Here is a 16,829-nt window from a genome sequence, read left to right on the forward strand (position 1 = left end):
ATTGGGTTCATACGCGGTGGGGTGGTGGCGGCAGGCAATCGTCCCGTTCACAGGAGCTCCGGTGCAGGTTTTGGAACAAGTCCCAAGCAGGGCGTTCATGAGAGCTTCATTTAATTTAGAGAAGTAGTTCTGAGAAGGTCACTCAAGGGTGAAGACTTTCTGTCAAGACGTTAGTCTTGACTTCCGCTGAGGGTAGGCTAAGGTCAAGGACATCGGCCGCCCATCTCACCACCTCAGCAAAAGAGGCTCCCTCCTCCGTAACCATGGTAGGAGGAGATACCATACCAGTATCTGGAGAGGTGTCCAGTCCGCTGGCATCCGCCAATTCCTCACAACAGTCCATGTTAGAGCCCAGGAGCTGGAATTCTTCAGGGTCCAGCACCCCCTACCACTCCTCCCCAAGTCCCAGCCCATGACTCCAGTCAGTGCCTGATGGCATGCCTCCAGCTCCATGTCGTAGTTGGGATGAGAATGAGGACAAAGTCATGAGCATCGCCATCGGTACTGGCGCAGGTCAAGATGGTACAACTGGCGGCGGTCTGGATCCATCCGTGGATCCACGGAGTCTGACTGGAGCTGGAAATGGACCCACTGGCAGAGAACCAGTCGGGGTCCTCCCGAACCTACGGGGCCCGAAGGCGCACCACCAGAAACGGGCCACCCAAATGTGAGGTGCATGGCATCAAAGAACTCACGAAGTTGGGTGGGGGTCGCTCTGGGAGGCACGGAGCTGGGCCAGGCTTAACTGCAGAGCCAGGCCTCAAATGACAAAGCTTCCTCGTCTCGTCGGATGAGTTTGACGAACAGGGCAAAGTTGAAGAACTCTTCAACTTCTTATTTTTCTTTTGGGACTTACCCGAAGGAGACTTCAATCACGAACAGGATCTCGGGCTCCCCGAGCGATCGCAGGACCTTCCTCTCTACTGGGATCAAGACCGTCGCACGTCAAGCTGCATGGAGCTTGAGTGAGCACCCGCTCCAGGCTTTGGGGTGGCAATCGATGCAGGTCTTTAAGTCATGGTCACACTCTAGGTGCCAGAGGCAAACAAGGTGCGGGTCCGTCGCTGACATCTGCCGGTGACAGGTGCCGAAAGCCTGCAACCGGCCCTCCTCGTTGACATCATGTTACACCAGGAAAAGATCTCAAAAAAGACTTCAACAAAATGTCAAAAAAGGACTGGGGGTAGATCTCAGCACACTAAGGTGGCGCCTCTATAGGCACCACACTCATCACTTCCAGCATGAACGACTCCATGGGGAACTAAACAATGCCACCTGCTGATGTGCAGGGGTACCGTTCACGAAAAAATTTCAGGATCCAGTCTGATGTCTGGGAATAATTCCAAGGTAATGAATCTGCGGCTAAAAGTCTCTATCAGATAATCCCTATGCTAAAGGGTCACTTAGTCCTGGGTCTAGGAATGCTAACTGAGTGAAAAGTACCAACCAGCCGGAGTATAAAACTATGAAGGAACAAAGGTGTAGGTATGAGAGCCGGTTCCCAAAACACGCACACTGAAAATGTTATTTTTTCCTTTGTAACAAACAATGTTTTTATGTGGAAATTAGCAGAATGTGTTCCTTGTCGACTTCCTTGTGAAAGAAGCTGGTTGATCACAATGATGTTACATTACCTCAAGATGCCAAGGAACTGCAGCTGCACTTTACACCATGTTACTGCGCAGAAAAGGAGACAGAAAGCTCAATCCTTTTTTAAAGATATAAAAAGACAAAAAATCTTTTAAAATGAACAGAAATAAAGAAGTATTTGGAAATGATACTGCCACTTGAAAATGCACACAAATATGAGGCATCCTATTTAAGGTTGAAATAGTGACTGGTTTCTGGGCTGTAGAGTGAGACGTGGGAGTTCATTTTTTAAAGCACACAAGGACACATAATACACTTGTATATAAACATGTCACATTTATTAAAGCTAAAGAATAACCTAATAACGAGTGTACCTGCTTTGCATTCTACCATTTGGAAGCAGCGATATTATGATCCAAGACAATTGCAAGCTAAGTTCTGCATCAGTAACAAACTACACAAAATACTTTAACACGTGTACATACATTACACAATATAATCTGTAACCAAACGGTTTCATTAAATAGTACAAAAATAACTGTTGGTTTGCACAAGTAAAAATGATAGAAAATATTCGCATACATTTTAAAGACACAATTGTTGATGCTTATTTGATGTGGGTCCAAAGTTCTAAACATGTGGAAGGAGATAAACGAAAACATGTGATATAGTAATGCTCACTGACGCAAGGACTGTGACAACACTAATATCCTTGAAAGAAAGTGTGCCACCATCAGGGACTGAGATCTTCCTACTCTCAAAAAGCTACTTTCATTATTGAGGTTTAGGCGGCAAAAGGTAATGAGTCTATGCCTATCTGGCCGAAGAACTCATAATAGTTCAGCAACTTTTAGGAACAACAAAGGAACTTTAATTTTGCTCATCAAATTAGACCTTTATAATCGAAAGTAAATTAAGGGATTTAAGGGGAATAGGGGAATGAGTGAGAGAGGTGTTACTCTGCTTCCAAAAAACGGATTAATAACCTGATTAGAAATTGAATAAGACATCAATATTTTACATAGAAATGCACCTTTGGTTTCTACATAAGCAGGGCTACTTTCAATCATTAAAAGCCCGATTTCCAAACATTTTGGAGCATCTACGTTGCAGGCATATGGTAACAAATTCATTTATGTTTGCAATGCCACGTTATGTTTTACAGAACTAGGATCAGTAGAATTTTACTGGGGGCAAACTACACGTACAATAGCAGAAAGTGCGTCCCTATTGCAAATGTTCTAAATTTAGGGATCAAGAAAGAACATAGCTTATCTGGAGAAGAAGGATGCGGTAACCCCTGCAAATGTAAACACCCATAAAATGTGTAACTTTGCCTGTACCTTAGCATTTACAACTGATTTTTCCTTCTCTTTTACATTCCTAATAAAGGTTTAAAAAATGCTTTTAGAAAATGTGCAAATGGAGTGCAAAAAATTCCTCAACGTCCCTGTATTTATAGGCAGTGCACTTTTCTCCACAGGGAACAATAATTCGTGCGAGAGTCAAAGAAAATAGGTTAAGGTAGAGAACTGTAAAGTGGTGCATTTGGACAAAAAAAACGATGTAGTTACACTCAAATGAATCTTCATTTTTTGTAGATTTGGTTCTGCAAAAACCACAAAACTACTCGAAATGAAAAGGAGGGAACATTTGAGTAGATTTAGGTTTTCAAAAAATCTATCTCTGTGACTCAGGACTCCTAAATGTGATGGCTAATGGGTAAGAGAAGAGAATAGTACACAGAACTGATTAATGGGGACCACAACGTTACAGGAAACCACTAGAGACATGCATTTAGCTTAATACACCCCGCTGACTTTTTTTTTTCGTCGTAAATACGAGATCACCAACATCACTTGAAACGTGAGTCTCATGTGGTTGAAGAAAATGTACAATATTTGTGTCTTGCAGTTTATAATATACACAGTCATGAAAAAGGGACTAAGGGCATATTGAAACGCCTAGAGATTGTGTGTGTGTGTGTGTGTAGGCTGAAAAAGGATGTATCACGTAATCAACTGTGGAATCGGATTGAATAATTGTTGGATGAATAAGTACTTTTGAAGAATTAATTTAAAATGAACCAGATGAATGGTAAAGGCACCCAAGAAATTAGAAAATGGGAAATAAAATTAACTGTTTTGTGTGTGGCAGCATATATATATATATATTTGTGTTTGTTTCTGGGTTCCTAATTCCCAATATAAGATTATTCATGAGTTTAATTCCTCTGTAGGTGCAATACTCACAAATGTCACACGATGTAAATGGAGTTTGGCCAAACAAAACAGCCTTCGTGTCTTGTGAAAATGTCTCTTCGATTGTGGAGAGGCCCTAGGCCAAAATGATCGGTTTTGTTAAGGGTCCACTTGGGTTTACAGTGTTTGTCTAGCTCTATTACACTGTTACTGTATGTGCCCAAAGACTGGGGTGCATGCGGGGAAAAAAGGAATGGTTAACATTATGCATGCTAAAGTGTTTTATTTAATTAGGGTAAAATTAACAAGTTGTTAGTTCAAGTCTTGGCTCTGGCACTTGATTCAAGGAGCTGTTTTGAAGAAATTGCTAATAGCTGTCACAGGTAAACAGCAGTTAAAGAGCCGTAAACTATGCATGCTTAGAAATGGTTTTGTTCATAGAGACTGCTAAGTGTGTTCTTCCAAACCTCGATTTGGAGCACCTTTTCAACCTCTTATCAGAAAAAAAAAAAAAGAAACTACCACGGGTTTATCATTAGTTCCCCACTAAACAAAAAATCTAGCTTGGAGTGTGTGAGAATTACTGAATAGTGCATATCTGTCGCCAACTACACCGCATCCAGCGGAGTGCAATTTTCCTGTTCAACGGGCTTCTCTAGGAATGTGGAAGGAGTCAAGAGGTAAATGGAGAGATAAGTTTTGTGTGAATAATTCAAACTGTGGACATCATGCTACTGCAGCTGTACACAAATTGTTATTCTGTCCATCCCATTTCAATGGAAGTCTTGGTTACACCTGCACATTTGAGATCAAGGCACTTTTCCTTTCAGGTTGGGAGCTTTACATTACATTTTGCTAACCTAGGAACCAAGCAGGAGTATTCCTGGCTGTGGGGTGTAGTAACTAATCCGATCATTAGCACAGACTGGCAAACCTGACTCCATTAGATCTCACTATCTCAAGCAAAAAAAAAAAACTTACATTTTAAACATCATTTTCCTTGGATTAACTAAGCACCTATTTCATAAGGCGTCTCATGCCCACAGAATGGTGGATGCATTTATTGTCTTGACATCCATATGTGGCAAAGACAGCTACTAACTCTTATGCTACTGTAAAAAAACTTGAACACAATTTTAAGTATAAATTGCTATGTCCTGTAGCTGTCTGACAACTGTTCTCAAGGTCAAATAAGTGTTCTGTGTGTGGTTAAGCTATTCAGGTCAACAACTTTTTGTAGATGCTGTTGTTGACGTTGGTAGAGGTGGTGTCCATTCTACTAGGCCGGATCATCAGCGGGCCAGAGCTGCCGCTGCTACTTGTGTCAGAGGGCTTCCTGCAGCACAACAGATTGCAGAGGTGTCTCTGGCACTGGGAGGAAGCGTAGTAATAAACAATGGGGTCAATGCAGCAGCTCACGCTGCTGATGCACACACAGAGGATGTAGGCAAAGTACATCACCTCACTGGAGCCAGAAGAATAGCGGACATAATGGATCAGCATAATGACGTTGGTAGGTCCAAAGCAGATAATGAAAACACAGAAGACGACTAAAGCCAAAATCAAGGCTCTTGTCTTCTTTGCACTATTTTCGATGCTAGTGGTGTTAAGACATCGGATAATACCTATATAACAGACCACAGTGATCACTAAAGGCAAAAGAAAGAAAACAGAGCAGAGGACAGAGAAATAGTACATATAAAAGTTTTTGAGGTCAGCAAGATCTAAAACATCGTGACAGGTGGTTATACCCAACTCTGGTAACTTTGCAGTTTGCTCGGTGGCAAGGAGAGGGATAGTGCTTGCAGCAGACAAAATCCAGACCACTATACACATGAGGGAGGCACGGCCTCGAGTGCGCCACGAGAGCGACTGCATGGGATAGACCACGGCTAGGAAGCGGTCAACGCTTATGCACATCATCAGCAAGACCGAGCAGTACATATTGCAGTAGAAGGCCGCTGTGACACAACGACACAGTCCTGGCCCAAAACCCCAGTCATTGCCAGAGAAGTGGTATACCGCCTTGAATGGAAGGACACTCGCAAAAAGGACATCAGCAGATGCCAGATTCAACATGTAAACCACAGCGGGTTTCTTAACCTTCATTTTGAATAAGAACATAAGGACCGCCAGGACGTTGAGAGGGAGGCCGATGCAGAACACCGCCGTGTACACAGAGGGAACAAACAGAGTGAGCCACGGGCTGGTCAGATAGCCTTTTGCCTCTTCTGAGATCGCTTTTTCTTTTTCAGTTTTGATCTTGACAATGCGAGGGAAAGGTACATTCTGAAGTCCTGATCCGTCATCTGAATCATTTTCACCCTCCAAGTCTGAAAGTGGAATCGTTTCATATGGTTCGTGCTTGTAATAATTGTAGAAGGTTCTTATAATGCTGTTGTTCAACACCTGGGAACCTACAAAAGAAACAATGAAAAGAACTTCAGTGGAAGAAAAGAAATAGTTGCAAATTTCATATGCAGAGCAATAGATAATTTGCCCTACTTTATTGACTAGATTTTGTTTCATACACCCTACAATATATATGAAGTACAAGTAAAGTGCACGGCACACACAGGCCTTACTTTACAACAACCACCATAGACTATTAACAAACATCTTCATTATGCATTAAATTTCAATCCGTCTTCTGCTTCTCCTATGTTCTCACTGAGGAGCTTCAGTGAGCAATATTAAACGTTGAGAAAAGGTAAGGGAGGGAGGGCAATGTAATTAAAAAGGGTGCCTGTGAGAGGAAAGGACAGGTGTACTATGCAAACACAAACAAGTAGGAAAGGGGTGCTAGATCTAAAGAGAACGGGACAGTGAGAGACCAGTAAGCGACAAAATGAAGTAGGAGATGAGGGGGGGGGGGGGGTGCTTGAGAAGACACAAAACAGGCGACTGTGTAAGGGAAGGAGCAATAACGAGAGAATGACACGTGTGAGGAAGGGCGCTGTAGATGAGATCAGAAGAAAGAGCGAGTGAGGAATAACAAATGGCAAACAATGGGGAGGAAAGGGGGAAGATGACTGTATGTGTATATTCTACTACAGAGGTTTAGGAGACAAAAAAGAAATACACCAACCTCAGATTTCCCAATACCTCTTTTCCATACACTTCATTATCATGAAATAAGTAAGGCAAGTTAAGAACAATCGTCCATTGCTAAATTCCACGGCCCATCCAGGACTTTGTTGCCGGGAGAAATATAGTGTGGCATTTTTTTCCGGACTCTTGGTTCCAGAATGCCCTGCGGTCTCAACGGAGCAGCCCATAGGGGGCGTGGAATTTAGCAATATTTATGGGACTAAACCGGAGAGTAGCACAAACTGCGATTGGGAGCCTCTGAGGAAGAAGGCTGTGTCCTTTGAAACGCGTCAGGCTTAATCTTGCTCTTGCTCACCCCTGAGGCGGAAGCCGGGGGCTATCTTTCTGTCATCTTTCAGCTTACGGGCACTAACTCGCTATTTGCAGAAGCATTTTTAAAACTGTGTAAAATATTTTAAACTGTCCATTTTTACCTGTTGGCGCTACTGTGCAAGTTCTCGCTGCTCCGTGGCCCCTCGTTGTTATTCCCTGACCGGCGCAGCTGAGTTAGGTGCTGGCGCCGGCAGGCTAGGAGGGTAGCCATCTTGGGGGAACGATTACGAGAGCGGTCCAGTAGTTGGACGCTTTCGTTACGTACTGTACTGAATATAAGGATGTCACTTCCCCGTCCGCGCAGCAGGCGGGCGCAGCGGGCGCGCCTAAGGCAAGCCCGTCTGCGCCCGTCCGCGACCGACCGGGGCTCGGGGCCAGTACCCCTGCCTCTTTTGTCTCTAATGACAGAAATACCATAACACACATTAGGTATACTATAAGTGACCTACTTACCCTTCGCCCCAGTGTGCAAGACAGCTGCCGCCATATTCTATCATTGGCTTCTCCTTTGTTACAATGTGCGACCTGCGGCTTCTCCATTGCGGGGGATAGAAAGGAGGAGTTGAGGCTATTAAACATGAAGCTCACACTATTAAACTGCAGATCCCTCAAAAAACACAAACTAGAAATATATGATTTGGTGCTTGAGGGTAATCTTGATGTTCTCTTTTTAACAGACACATGGTTAGATGAAGCCTCAACGCCCGATACCCTGGAAGCTGTTCCCGTAGGATACAACCTGCTTAGAATTGATCGAGAAAGGCAGAAAGGTGGGGGATTGGCAATGATTTATAAAAACGACTTACACTGTACCTTAGAGAAGGCTATTTTATCCAACAGTGAGGGTGGTTTCTTTACGATTAAAGCCAACCCAAAAAATGTTATTAATTGACTCTTGTTATACCGGCCCCCAGGCAAGACTTCACAGTTCTGCAATAATTTGACAGAGCTGATATCTCAGCATGCACTTCGCTACAAGAAATTTCTTATTTTGGGAGACCTCAATTTTCATTTCGAGGACCCTAATTGTAAGGAGGCACAGGCTGTGATAGATGCTTTGAAATCACATTCGCTCAAACTGCAATCTACATCCCCGTCACATCAATTGGGCCACCTTCTAGACCCCATTTTTGCTAACTGGGAAGGGATTAAAGTTGCCTCACCATTGCAAATTACATGGTCAGACCATTTCGCTATTCCATTTGAGGTTGAAATTGGCCCACAGGATTATAGTATGATCAAACCTAAACCTCAGAAGCGTAGAGACTGGAAGAAGTTTACGAAGGAAAACTATAAATCCGCTCTACTTAAAGAATCCCCGTCTCCCAGTAACACTCGGTCTAAAGCTTGGGCTGATTATGAAAAATGGATGTCTAGGGCTTTGGACATAGTAGCGCCATGGACACTCAAGCCCCCCGCCAAGAAAACTAAGACTGCCCCCTGGTTTTCTAAAGAACTTAAAGAAGCAAAAGCTAAATGTAAAAATACTGAACGTAGTTGGAGGAAAAACTACAATTCTGAGGATAAGCTGATTTATAAAAGAGAACTTAAAGCCTATCACAAACTTGTAAGAGCAGCCAAAGGCGCTCATTTCAAAGAACGTATTGAATCGGCAAAAAATCCCACTAAGGAACTTTTTTCAATCTATAAAGAGCTTACACATGGCGAACGTGTGCTGAGTGAGCTCCGTCCAGCCCACCGATAATCCTGCAATTATCCTTCTTCCCCCGCATGCAGTGTCCCTCAGCAGCGGATGATATTTGGCCGTAGCGTCCCGCAGTCGGCCCCGAGGATCCTCCGGGGGTCTGCGGTGCCTGGACGGAGTCGGGGGCTCGGTGCCTGGGAGCGGCCTGGCAGGAAGACGAGGAGCCGGGGACTGTCGTGGATGTAGCCGGTGCCAGCCCATCGTCGCACGACGTGGCGGAGTCGCTCAGCCACCAGCGGAGGTCCGGGCGAGCCGGAGCGAGCGCCAGGGATGGCCCCGTGACTCAGTGGCAGCCCGGGGGCACAGACGTTGGCGAGGTCTCGGCGGTCAGCTCGGGCCGCGCGGGTAAGGAGCGGGCGGGGAGCTGGCTCTGGACCCTGTGACGGCGTGGGCGGCAGGCTCTGCGGGCGCTGGTTGTCTCGGCCTGCGGGCCCGGGGTTGAGGCAGCGCTTTTCCCCCCCCCCCCCTCCTAGCGGGCATCGCCTCTCTTGTGTGGGGGACCGGCGGAGCAATCGGCCCGCGGGGGTGGGACACCGCGCGAGTGATTTTGGGCCCTGCTGTGTTGCACCTTGAGGTGTTGGGGCCCCCCCTGTCTATCTCCCCCCCCCCCTCGGAACACTCAGCAGTGGGGGGGGGCGGCGGTGCAATCGGCCCACGGGGGAGGGGGGTTGCTCTCTTCCGCGACTCGAGGTAGAGTGGGGGCCGGCGTGCCCACCCCATCGGCGGTCGGGTGGACCGCGGGGACTCGCCCGCAGTTTTGGAGACACCCTGGGCCTTCCGGTGACCGGGTAGGGGATCGGCGGCCAAGGCGGGCCGCGGGGGCAGAGATCGGGTCCCCCCCCCCCCCCCCTCGGCAGCACTGGGAGATACAGTATAGAGGTGGCTCTGGACCCCTGCGTGGCCCTGGCGGGGGTGGCCTAGACGGCGCATTGAGAGGCCCGTGGGGCCTGTGGATCTCCCGTCAACGAGGGTCCTCTTTCTTGCCGGAAGGGAGTGGTGGGGTCCTTGGCTGGGCCCCAGCGATGCGTATGCGCCACATGGCGGAACTTTCGGCGAGCCCCCCCACTGAGATTGCGGAGGCCGAGTGCTGGTAGTGGCTCCGTGGCCCTATTGCGGTGGGGGGCTGCCGGAGTGGAGGAGCCCTCGGAGAGCGGTAGGATAGGGGGGAGCGGACGGACCTACGGTGCGGCTCCCTTTCGGCAGCGCAGTCGGGCTGCGGGAGCGCGTGGTATCCGCGCCTGAGCCCAGTCTGACCCATCCTGGAGCGGCGTGGGGCCGCGAGTGCCGCCATGACGAGAGATAAAGGAGGGAGTGGTTCGGGCAAGCAGGGCCCCATAGACAAATTCACGGGCCCGGGAGCGGGGGCATCCGGGGGCCCGGCTGGGGCCGTCCCGGACAATGCAGCCCTCCTGGCGGCCATCACCCAGTCCAGGGATATGCTGGACGCGAAGATAGGGGCGGTTGGGGCAGACGTTATGCTGTTAAGGCAAGACATGCGCTCGGCGGTGACCCGCATCACGGAGGCGGAATCCCGGATCTCCGGGGTGGAAGACGACGTTACTACGTTGAAGCAGAGGGTCGCTAAACTGGAAACTGTTCAGAAGGGGCTTGCACTTCGCGTGGAAGATGCGGAAGGACGGGCACGGCGCAACAACCTCCGCTTTGTTGGCTTTCCCGAGGGCAGCGAGGCGGGCAGCACAGAACGCTTCTTGACACAGTGGCTTGAGGGCTGGCTTCCCCCTGAGGCCATGTCCCGCTGCTTTGTGGTGGAGCGGGCCCATAGAGCGCTAGTGCAGAAGCCACCGGTGGGGGCTCATCCGCGGCCCATCATAGCCAAGTTCTTGAACTACCTGGACCGGGACGCTATCCTGAAACACGCTAGGGCAAAGGACTCCCTGCACTACAACAATGCTCGCATCCTGATATTTCCAGACTACACGAGGCTGGTACAGCAGCAGCGCCAATCATTCACCGCGGCGAAGGCCCGCCTGCGGGAACTCAAACTTCCATATGCCCTGCTGTATCCGGCGCGTCTCCGGGTGGTGTTCCGCTCCCGCACCCATTTCTTTGACACCCCAGAGGAGGTGTTTCGATGGACAGACGAGACGGTGCGAGTGAGGCCTCATTCCCCGCCGGGTGGGGGGTCTGATTCGTCATCGAGCGGGACGGCGAGGAAGGGCCCTCAGGGGCTGCACCAGAAACGCAACAGGCGATCTAGGTCCCGGAGGCGCTCCCGCTCCGGTGGTGCCGCTTCCCGGGGGGATCCGGTACCGGGGAGCCAGGATCCTGAACCCTGAATATAGAAGGTGGATGGGGCGCTGTGGAGCAGTGGTGACGGTCTGCATGCGGGGAGACATGCTATGGGTGGGTCTCCCAGCCATGACAATGGGGATGGGGGACTTCCATTACGGATATGGGCTGTGAGTTGGGGATCCATTGGTCGGGTCGGGCTACATTCCAGTGTTGGGGATGGGGTCCGGTCTCGCCGCGACAGATACTTCATGGTTCTTTGAGGTATGGGGTGAGGGGTTTGTTGGGGAGGGGATGTTTTAGTTTTCAGATTGCACCTCCGGTAGATGCTAGTACCCTGCAATTGCATTGTCGCGCTTCCCAATCCGCTGGGCTGAGGTCCATGTTCTACCACGACAGGCATGCCACAGGATAGACACCTACAGCCGGGAAATCTCCGGATTATTAGTTGGAATGTAAGGGTGGCCCTGGATAAGATCAAGCGTGGGGCACTGCTTCACCAGGCGAAAAGGGCGGGGGCGGATGTTGTGCTGCTTCAGGAAACGCATCTCCTAGGAACAAAGGCTCTCTGCTTCCAGAGGTATGGCTTTCGGCATGTCTTCCATGCGGGCTTCACGCGGGGCTCGAGAGGGGTGGCGATCCTAATACACCGTAGGGTACCATATACACACATACGACAGTGGGGCGATCCACAAGGGCGGTACCTGTTTGTCAGGGGCAGTATTGGGGAGGAGCACCTAACCCTGGGCAGTGTCTATGCGCCCCCTCCGTTGCAGTGGAACCTTGTTGAGAAGCTGCTCACCTTGCGAGCAGACTTGCCGGATGGCTTATCTGTAGTGGGTGGGGATTGGAACGATGTGATGGACATGGCCACAGACAGATCTCGGTCAGGGGGTAACCCCGGGACTGGCGCCCCCACGAAACTACGCTCGCTGGTCACGGGAATGGACTGGATAGACGTGTGGAGGCGAAAACATGGTGATCAGCGGGGCTATACTTACCTCTCGGCAGTGCACCACTCGCTGTCCCGGATTGACTACCTCTTTGTCCCACGGGCGGAGGTGGATAGGGTGGTGGCGGCGGAGATATTGCCTCGAGGCCTGTCGGATCACTCCCCGATATCCGATGAGATCTGTATCAGTAGGGATAGGCCACAGTTTCGCTGGAGATTATCCACATGGAACCTGCAAGATGCAGAATATGGGGCCCACATGGGCGAGGCGCTTGCTCGGTATTTGTTGGACAATGAGGGGTCGGTCGCTAGTGCTGCGAGCCTGTGGGAGGCTATGAAGCCCGCCCTCCGGGGAGTCGATATATCTTGGTGTGCGGCGGCCCGAAGGAAGCGTAGGGAGGCACTGGTTCAGGCGGAGGCGACAGTGGAGGAACTCTAGCGTCGGTGCCGTGGGGACGGGAGGGAGCGAAATGTGCGGCAATTGTTATATGCGCAACAGACATCGGCTGCTCTGTTGCTCGACGAGGCGAGGCAAATCTGGCTGGCGACGCGCAGCCGCGTGTATCAGTGGGGGGACAAGTCTAGTAAAATGTTGCACCGTCTCTGTCAGGGCACCTTCCAGGCCCAGGAATTGCCGGGCATTCGGGACTCGGCAGGAAGGCCGATTACGGATCCCCCGGCTTTGGCCGCGAACTTTGCTGCCTACTTTGCAGGCCTATACGCCCCACGGGAATGCTTACCAGGTGCCACTATAGATAAGTTTCTTGCAGACCTGCCTCCAATTGGGGTGTCCGACGAGGTGAGGGACCAGTTGGAGGCCCCCTTGACGAGGAGCTGGGGGTGGCGCTGGGGGAGCTCAACCCGGGCAAGGCCCCGGGACCCAACGGGTTTCCCTGCGAATTCTTCCGCCGGTTTCGCGCGCAAGTGGTCCCGTATTATCGGGCAGTGGTCGAGGAGGCCAGAGATAGGGGGGCGCTCCCGGCAGACTGGAGACACGCCGAAATTGTGGTTTTCCATAAGCCGGGCCGACCCCCGGACCAACACGCCTCCTATCGCCCCATTTCCCTTTTAAATGTGGAGGCCAAAATATTGGCCAAAGCATTGGCGAACCGTCTCTTGCCGCATATCACCACCTTAGTGCACCCGGACCAGGCGGGTTTCATGCCTCAGCGGGCAACCAGACATAACATTCGGAGGGCGCAGGTGGCAGTAGCGGCCATACGGAGGACAGGACAGCCGGCAGCCTTGCTGCTGGCGGACATGGATAGAGCGTTTGACTCCCTCAGCTGGGTTTATCTCTTCGCATTGCTCCGCAGACTGAATCTGGGTCCCCGGTTTCTTTCCTACATAACGCTCCTTTACACGGACCTCACGGCGGCGGTGCGAGTAGCGGGGGCGACCTCTCCTACTTTCTCCTTGGGACGCGGAACGAGGCAGGGATGCCCTTTGTCCCCGTATCTTTTCGCTCTTGCTATGGAGCCGCTGGCTAGGTGGATACGCATAGACGCGCAGGTTCGGGGTTTGAATGGGCCACGGGCCTGTCTGATCGGATTGCGCTATATGCCGACGATGTCCTCCTTTTCCTTACAGATGTGGACAGGACGGAGCCTCGGCTCCTGCGCATTATGCAGGTTTTCGGGGAAACGTCAGGCTTGTACATGAACCCTCGCAAGTCCACCCTGTGGGCGCTAGGAGAGCGCACGAAAATGGGGGCGTGGGCCTCTTCAGTTCAGTTGGCGGTGGGGGGACTGAAATATATGGGGGTGTTCTTGACGGATGTGCCGGCGGTCTCCTGGGAGCGGAATGTGGCCCCAGTATGGGAGCGCGTCCGCACCGATATTAAAATCTGGTCCCGTATGCCCTTGACTCTGTATGGGCGATCGGCAATATTTAAAATGGTGGCGCTCCCTCGACTCCTATATCAGCTACAGAACCACCCGTACAAGATTCAGCCAGGTTGGTTCAGACAGGTGCATTCGGTGCTGGGGCAATTCCTGTGGGAGGGGGGTAAGGTGCGCGTGGCTATACGGACGTGCTTCCTATCCACCTACTGTGGAGGGCTGGCCACCTCGGATATTCTGTCATATTATCAAGCTTCACATCTTCTAGTCCTTAACGAATGGTGGTACGGGGACAGGGGAGACCCGGCATATGCGCTGGAACGGCAACTTATGGGACGCCACACGCTGCATACACTCCTTTACTCGGCGTCCCTGAGGGGTGCGCTGCCCCCGGTCACGCAGGTAGTGTTTCAAATCTGGAGGCAGGCTTTGCGCCGTATGGGATGGTGGCGGACCTTGACTCGGGAGACTCCCCTGTGGCACAATGGGCGTCTACCCCAATTGGCGGCCCTACAAGGTTTTAAGGGATGGGATGACATTGGCATCTCCACGCTGGGAGATGTCATGCGAGGGACGATACTTAAATCTTTCCCTGAGCTACAGAAGGAATTCCGTATGCCACGTGAGCAATTTTTTAGATATCTCCAGCTCAGGCATGCCCTGTCGCCCGCATTGGTGGGAGTGGATTCGCTCCCTGACTTCAGCCCATTGGAGGCGAAAGTCTTCATGGGGGATCTACCGGATAAAAAAATTTCCAGGATCTATCAATCCCTTGTTACGCATAGCTCCCCCACACTGAGCAAACTTCGGGGGGACTGGGAGGCAGAGGTGGGCGCTCTGGAGGAAGAGGATTGGAGGGAGGCGCTGGCCGCCCCGCGAGGTGCTGCTATAGCCATGAGGCTCCGGTTGGTTCAATTTAAATACCTGCACCGGGTGTACTTCACGAGAGTGCGGCTGTGGCGGGCGGGGCTGATCGCATCCCCGGAGTGCCTGAGGTGCGGCAGGGAAGAGGGCACATTCTTTCACACTATCTGGCAGTGCGCGTCCCTTGATCGATTCTGGAGGGGAGTGTTGGCGTGCCTCTCGGAGGTACTGGGGTGGGAGCTCCCCCGCTCGCCGCGACTGGCTCTACTCCATGTCATGGAGGATATAGGGGGCAATATATATAAACGTCATCTCTTGTTGCTGGGTCTCACTGTAGCCAAGCGGGATATTGCAAGGGAGTGGAAGGCGACACGAGCCCCTTCCATGAGGAGATGGAAGAACGGCCTAGACTTTTGTATGGGGCTGGAGCGGCCCGTCTTCGAGGCCAGGGGGTGCCCACGCAAACACTTTAAGATCTGGAAACAATGGGCAGACTACCGTGGCATAGGGCTGGAACCCCCCGCAGAGAGGGAGATCGATCCATAGGGGCAGCTATACACGGACGTTGGTGGTCCTGGGGGGGCAGTGCGGGGATGCGTACGCTGTGAGGGGGGAGCGGGATGGATGGAGGGGGGAGAGTAGGACTAGCAGTAGGAAGTGCGATCTTTAGGGTTTGGGGGGCGGGGAGGGAGTTGGGACGGGAGTTGGGGAGTTATTGAATATACAATTGTCTATTGCCTTTATGTACATGTATGAAGGATTTGGCAGACGTCTCTGGGTTACAGGGCTCTGCATGGAGATGGCTATATTGACATAATAAAATTTGTTTTTAAAAAAAAAAAAAGAGCTTACGGTTCCTACTAGATTAGAGGCCCAAGATATCTTTTCCAATGAATTATGTGATGATATCGCAGATTTTTTCGTAAATAAAGTGGATTTAATACACGCTACCTTTACAGGTAACATGCCGATTAAACATTCGGTAGTGAGAAATGATGCTGCTACCATACCTCATCTGACTTGCTTTAGAGTTCCTGAGAGGCTAGATTTACTTACCATTGTTAACAGCATTCAGACCGGCTCTCCCCTGGATGTGATCTCCCCTAATCGTTGTAAGGGAATATTTGACTGCATGATTGAGCAGATTGAACACTTGATTTCCCTATCTTTCCAGGAGTGCTATGTGCCTAACGCATGGAAAACAGCACAGGTTATACCCCTGAAAAAGAAACCCAATATCCACATTTCCCAGTTACAAAATCTACGCCCCATCTCTCTTCTCCCCTTTTGTGGGAAAGTCGTGGAGAAGGTAGTAAATAGTCAACTCATGAAGTTCATTGAGGAAAACTCGCTTCTCCACCCCACACAGTCAGGGTTTAGAACGGGTCACTCTACAGAGTCGGCGGTGCTCTTCTCCACTGAATGTTTGAGACAAGCTGCGGATGAGGGGCAGACGGCAGCGTTGGTTCTATTAGATCTTAGTGCAGCATTCGACACCGTGCTGCACTCGATGCTGCTGTCTCGCCTCTCAGATTTGGGAGTTGATGGACCAGCCCTGAAATGGGTAGAATCTTTTCTAGATAATAGGAGCTTTCAGGTCCACTGTCCTCCTTACAAATCGACTCTGCGTGAGTTGAGACATGGGGTGCCACAGGGCTCAAGTCTGAGCCCCACGTTGTTCAACCTATACATGGAGCCCCTAGCACATATCGTGGATGCTTTTGGTGTGGATATCGTCACATATGCTGACGATACCCAATTAATCATCAAACTCACCAACAATCAGTCAGAGGATGCCAAAAACTTCTCCAACTGCATGAGATCTGTGGCAGAGTGGATGAATAACAACTGCCTACGCCTTAATGGCGATAAAACAGAACTGTTGGTGGTTGGAAAATCCCCCTCGGCCTGGTCCCAGGCTTGGTGGCCCCCAGAATTAGGTGCGATTCCCGTCCCGGCAGACTCCGTTAGAAATCTTGGAGTTTTGATAGATGCGGAGCTTT

The 16,829-nt window shown here is 50.6% G+C and overlaps 1 protein-coding gene across 1 annotated transcript in view; it reads right to left on the reverse strand.

Annotated features, from left to right (window-relative positions):
* Positions 1-1,903: 1,903 nt before the first annotated feature.
* Positions 1,904-16,829, reverse strand: part of F2R (coagulation factor II thrombin receptor) — a 131,142-nt gene continuing 116,216 nt past the window's right edge. The window contains exon 2 of the mRNA XM_085632280.1: positions 1,904-6,208. Within this exon, the coding sequence (XP_085488406.1) occupies positions 5,010-6,208 (1,199 nt within the window). The 3' untranslated portion in view covers positions 1,904-5,009. The remainder of the gene's footprint in view (positions 6,209-16,829) is intronic.

Source organism: Triturus cristatus, chromosome 2_1 (assembly GCF_964204655.1).
Source record: "Triturus cristatus chromosome 2_1, aTriCri1.1, whole genome shotgun sequence".
In the NCBI taxonomy this organism is placed as follows: domain Eukaryota; kingdom Metazoa; phylum Chordata; class Amphibia; order Caudata; family Salamandridae; genus Triturus; species Triturus cristatus.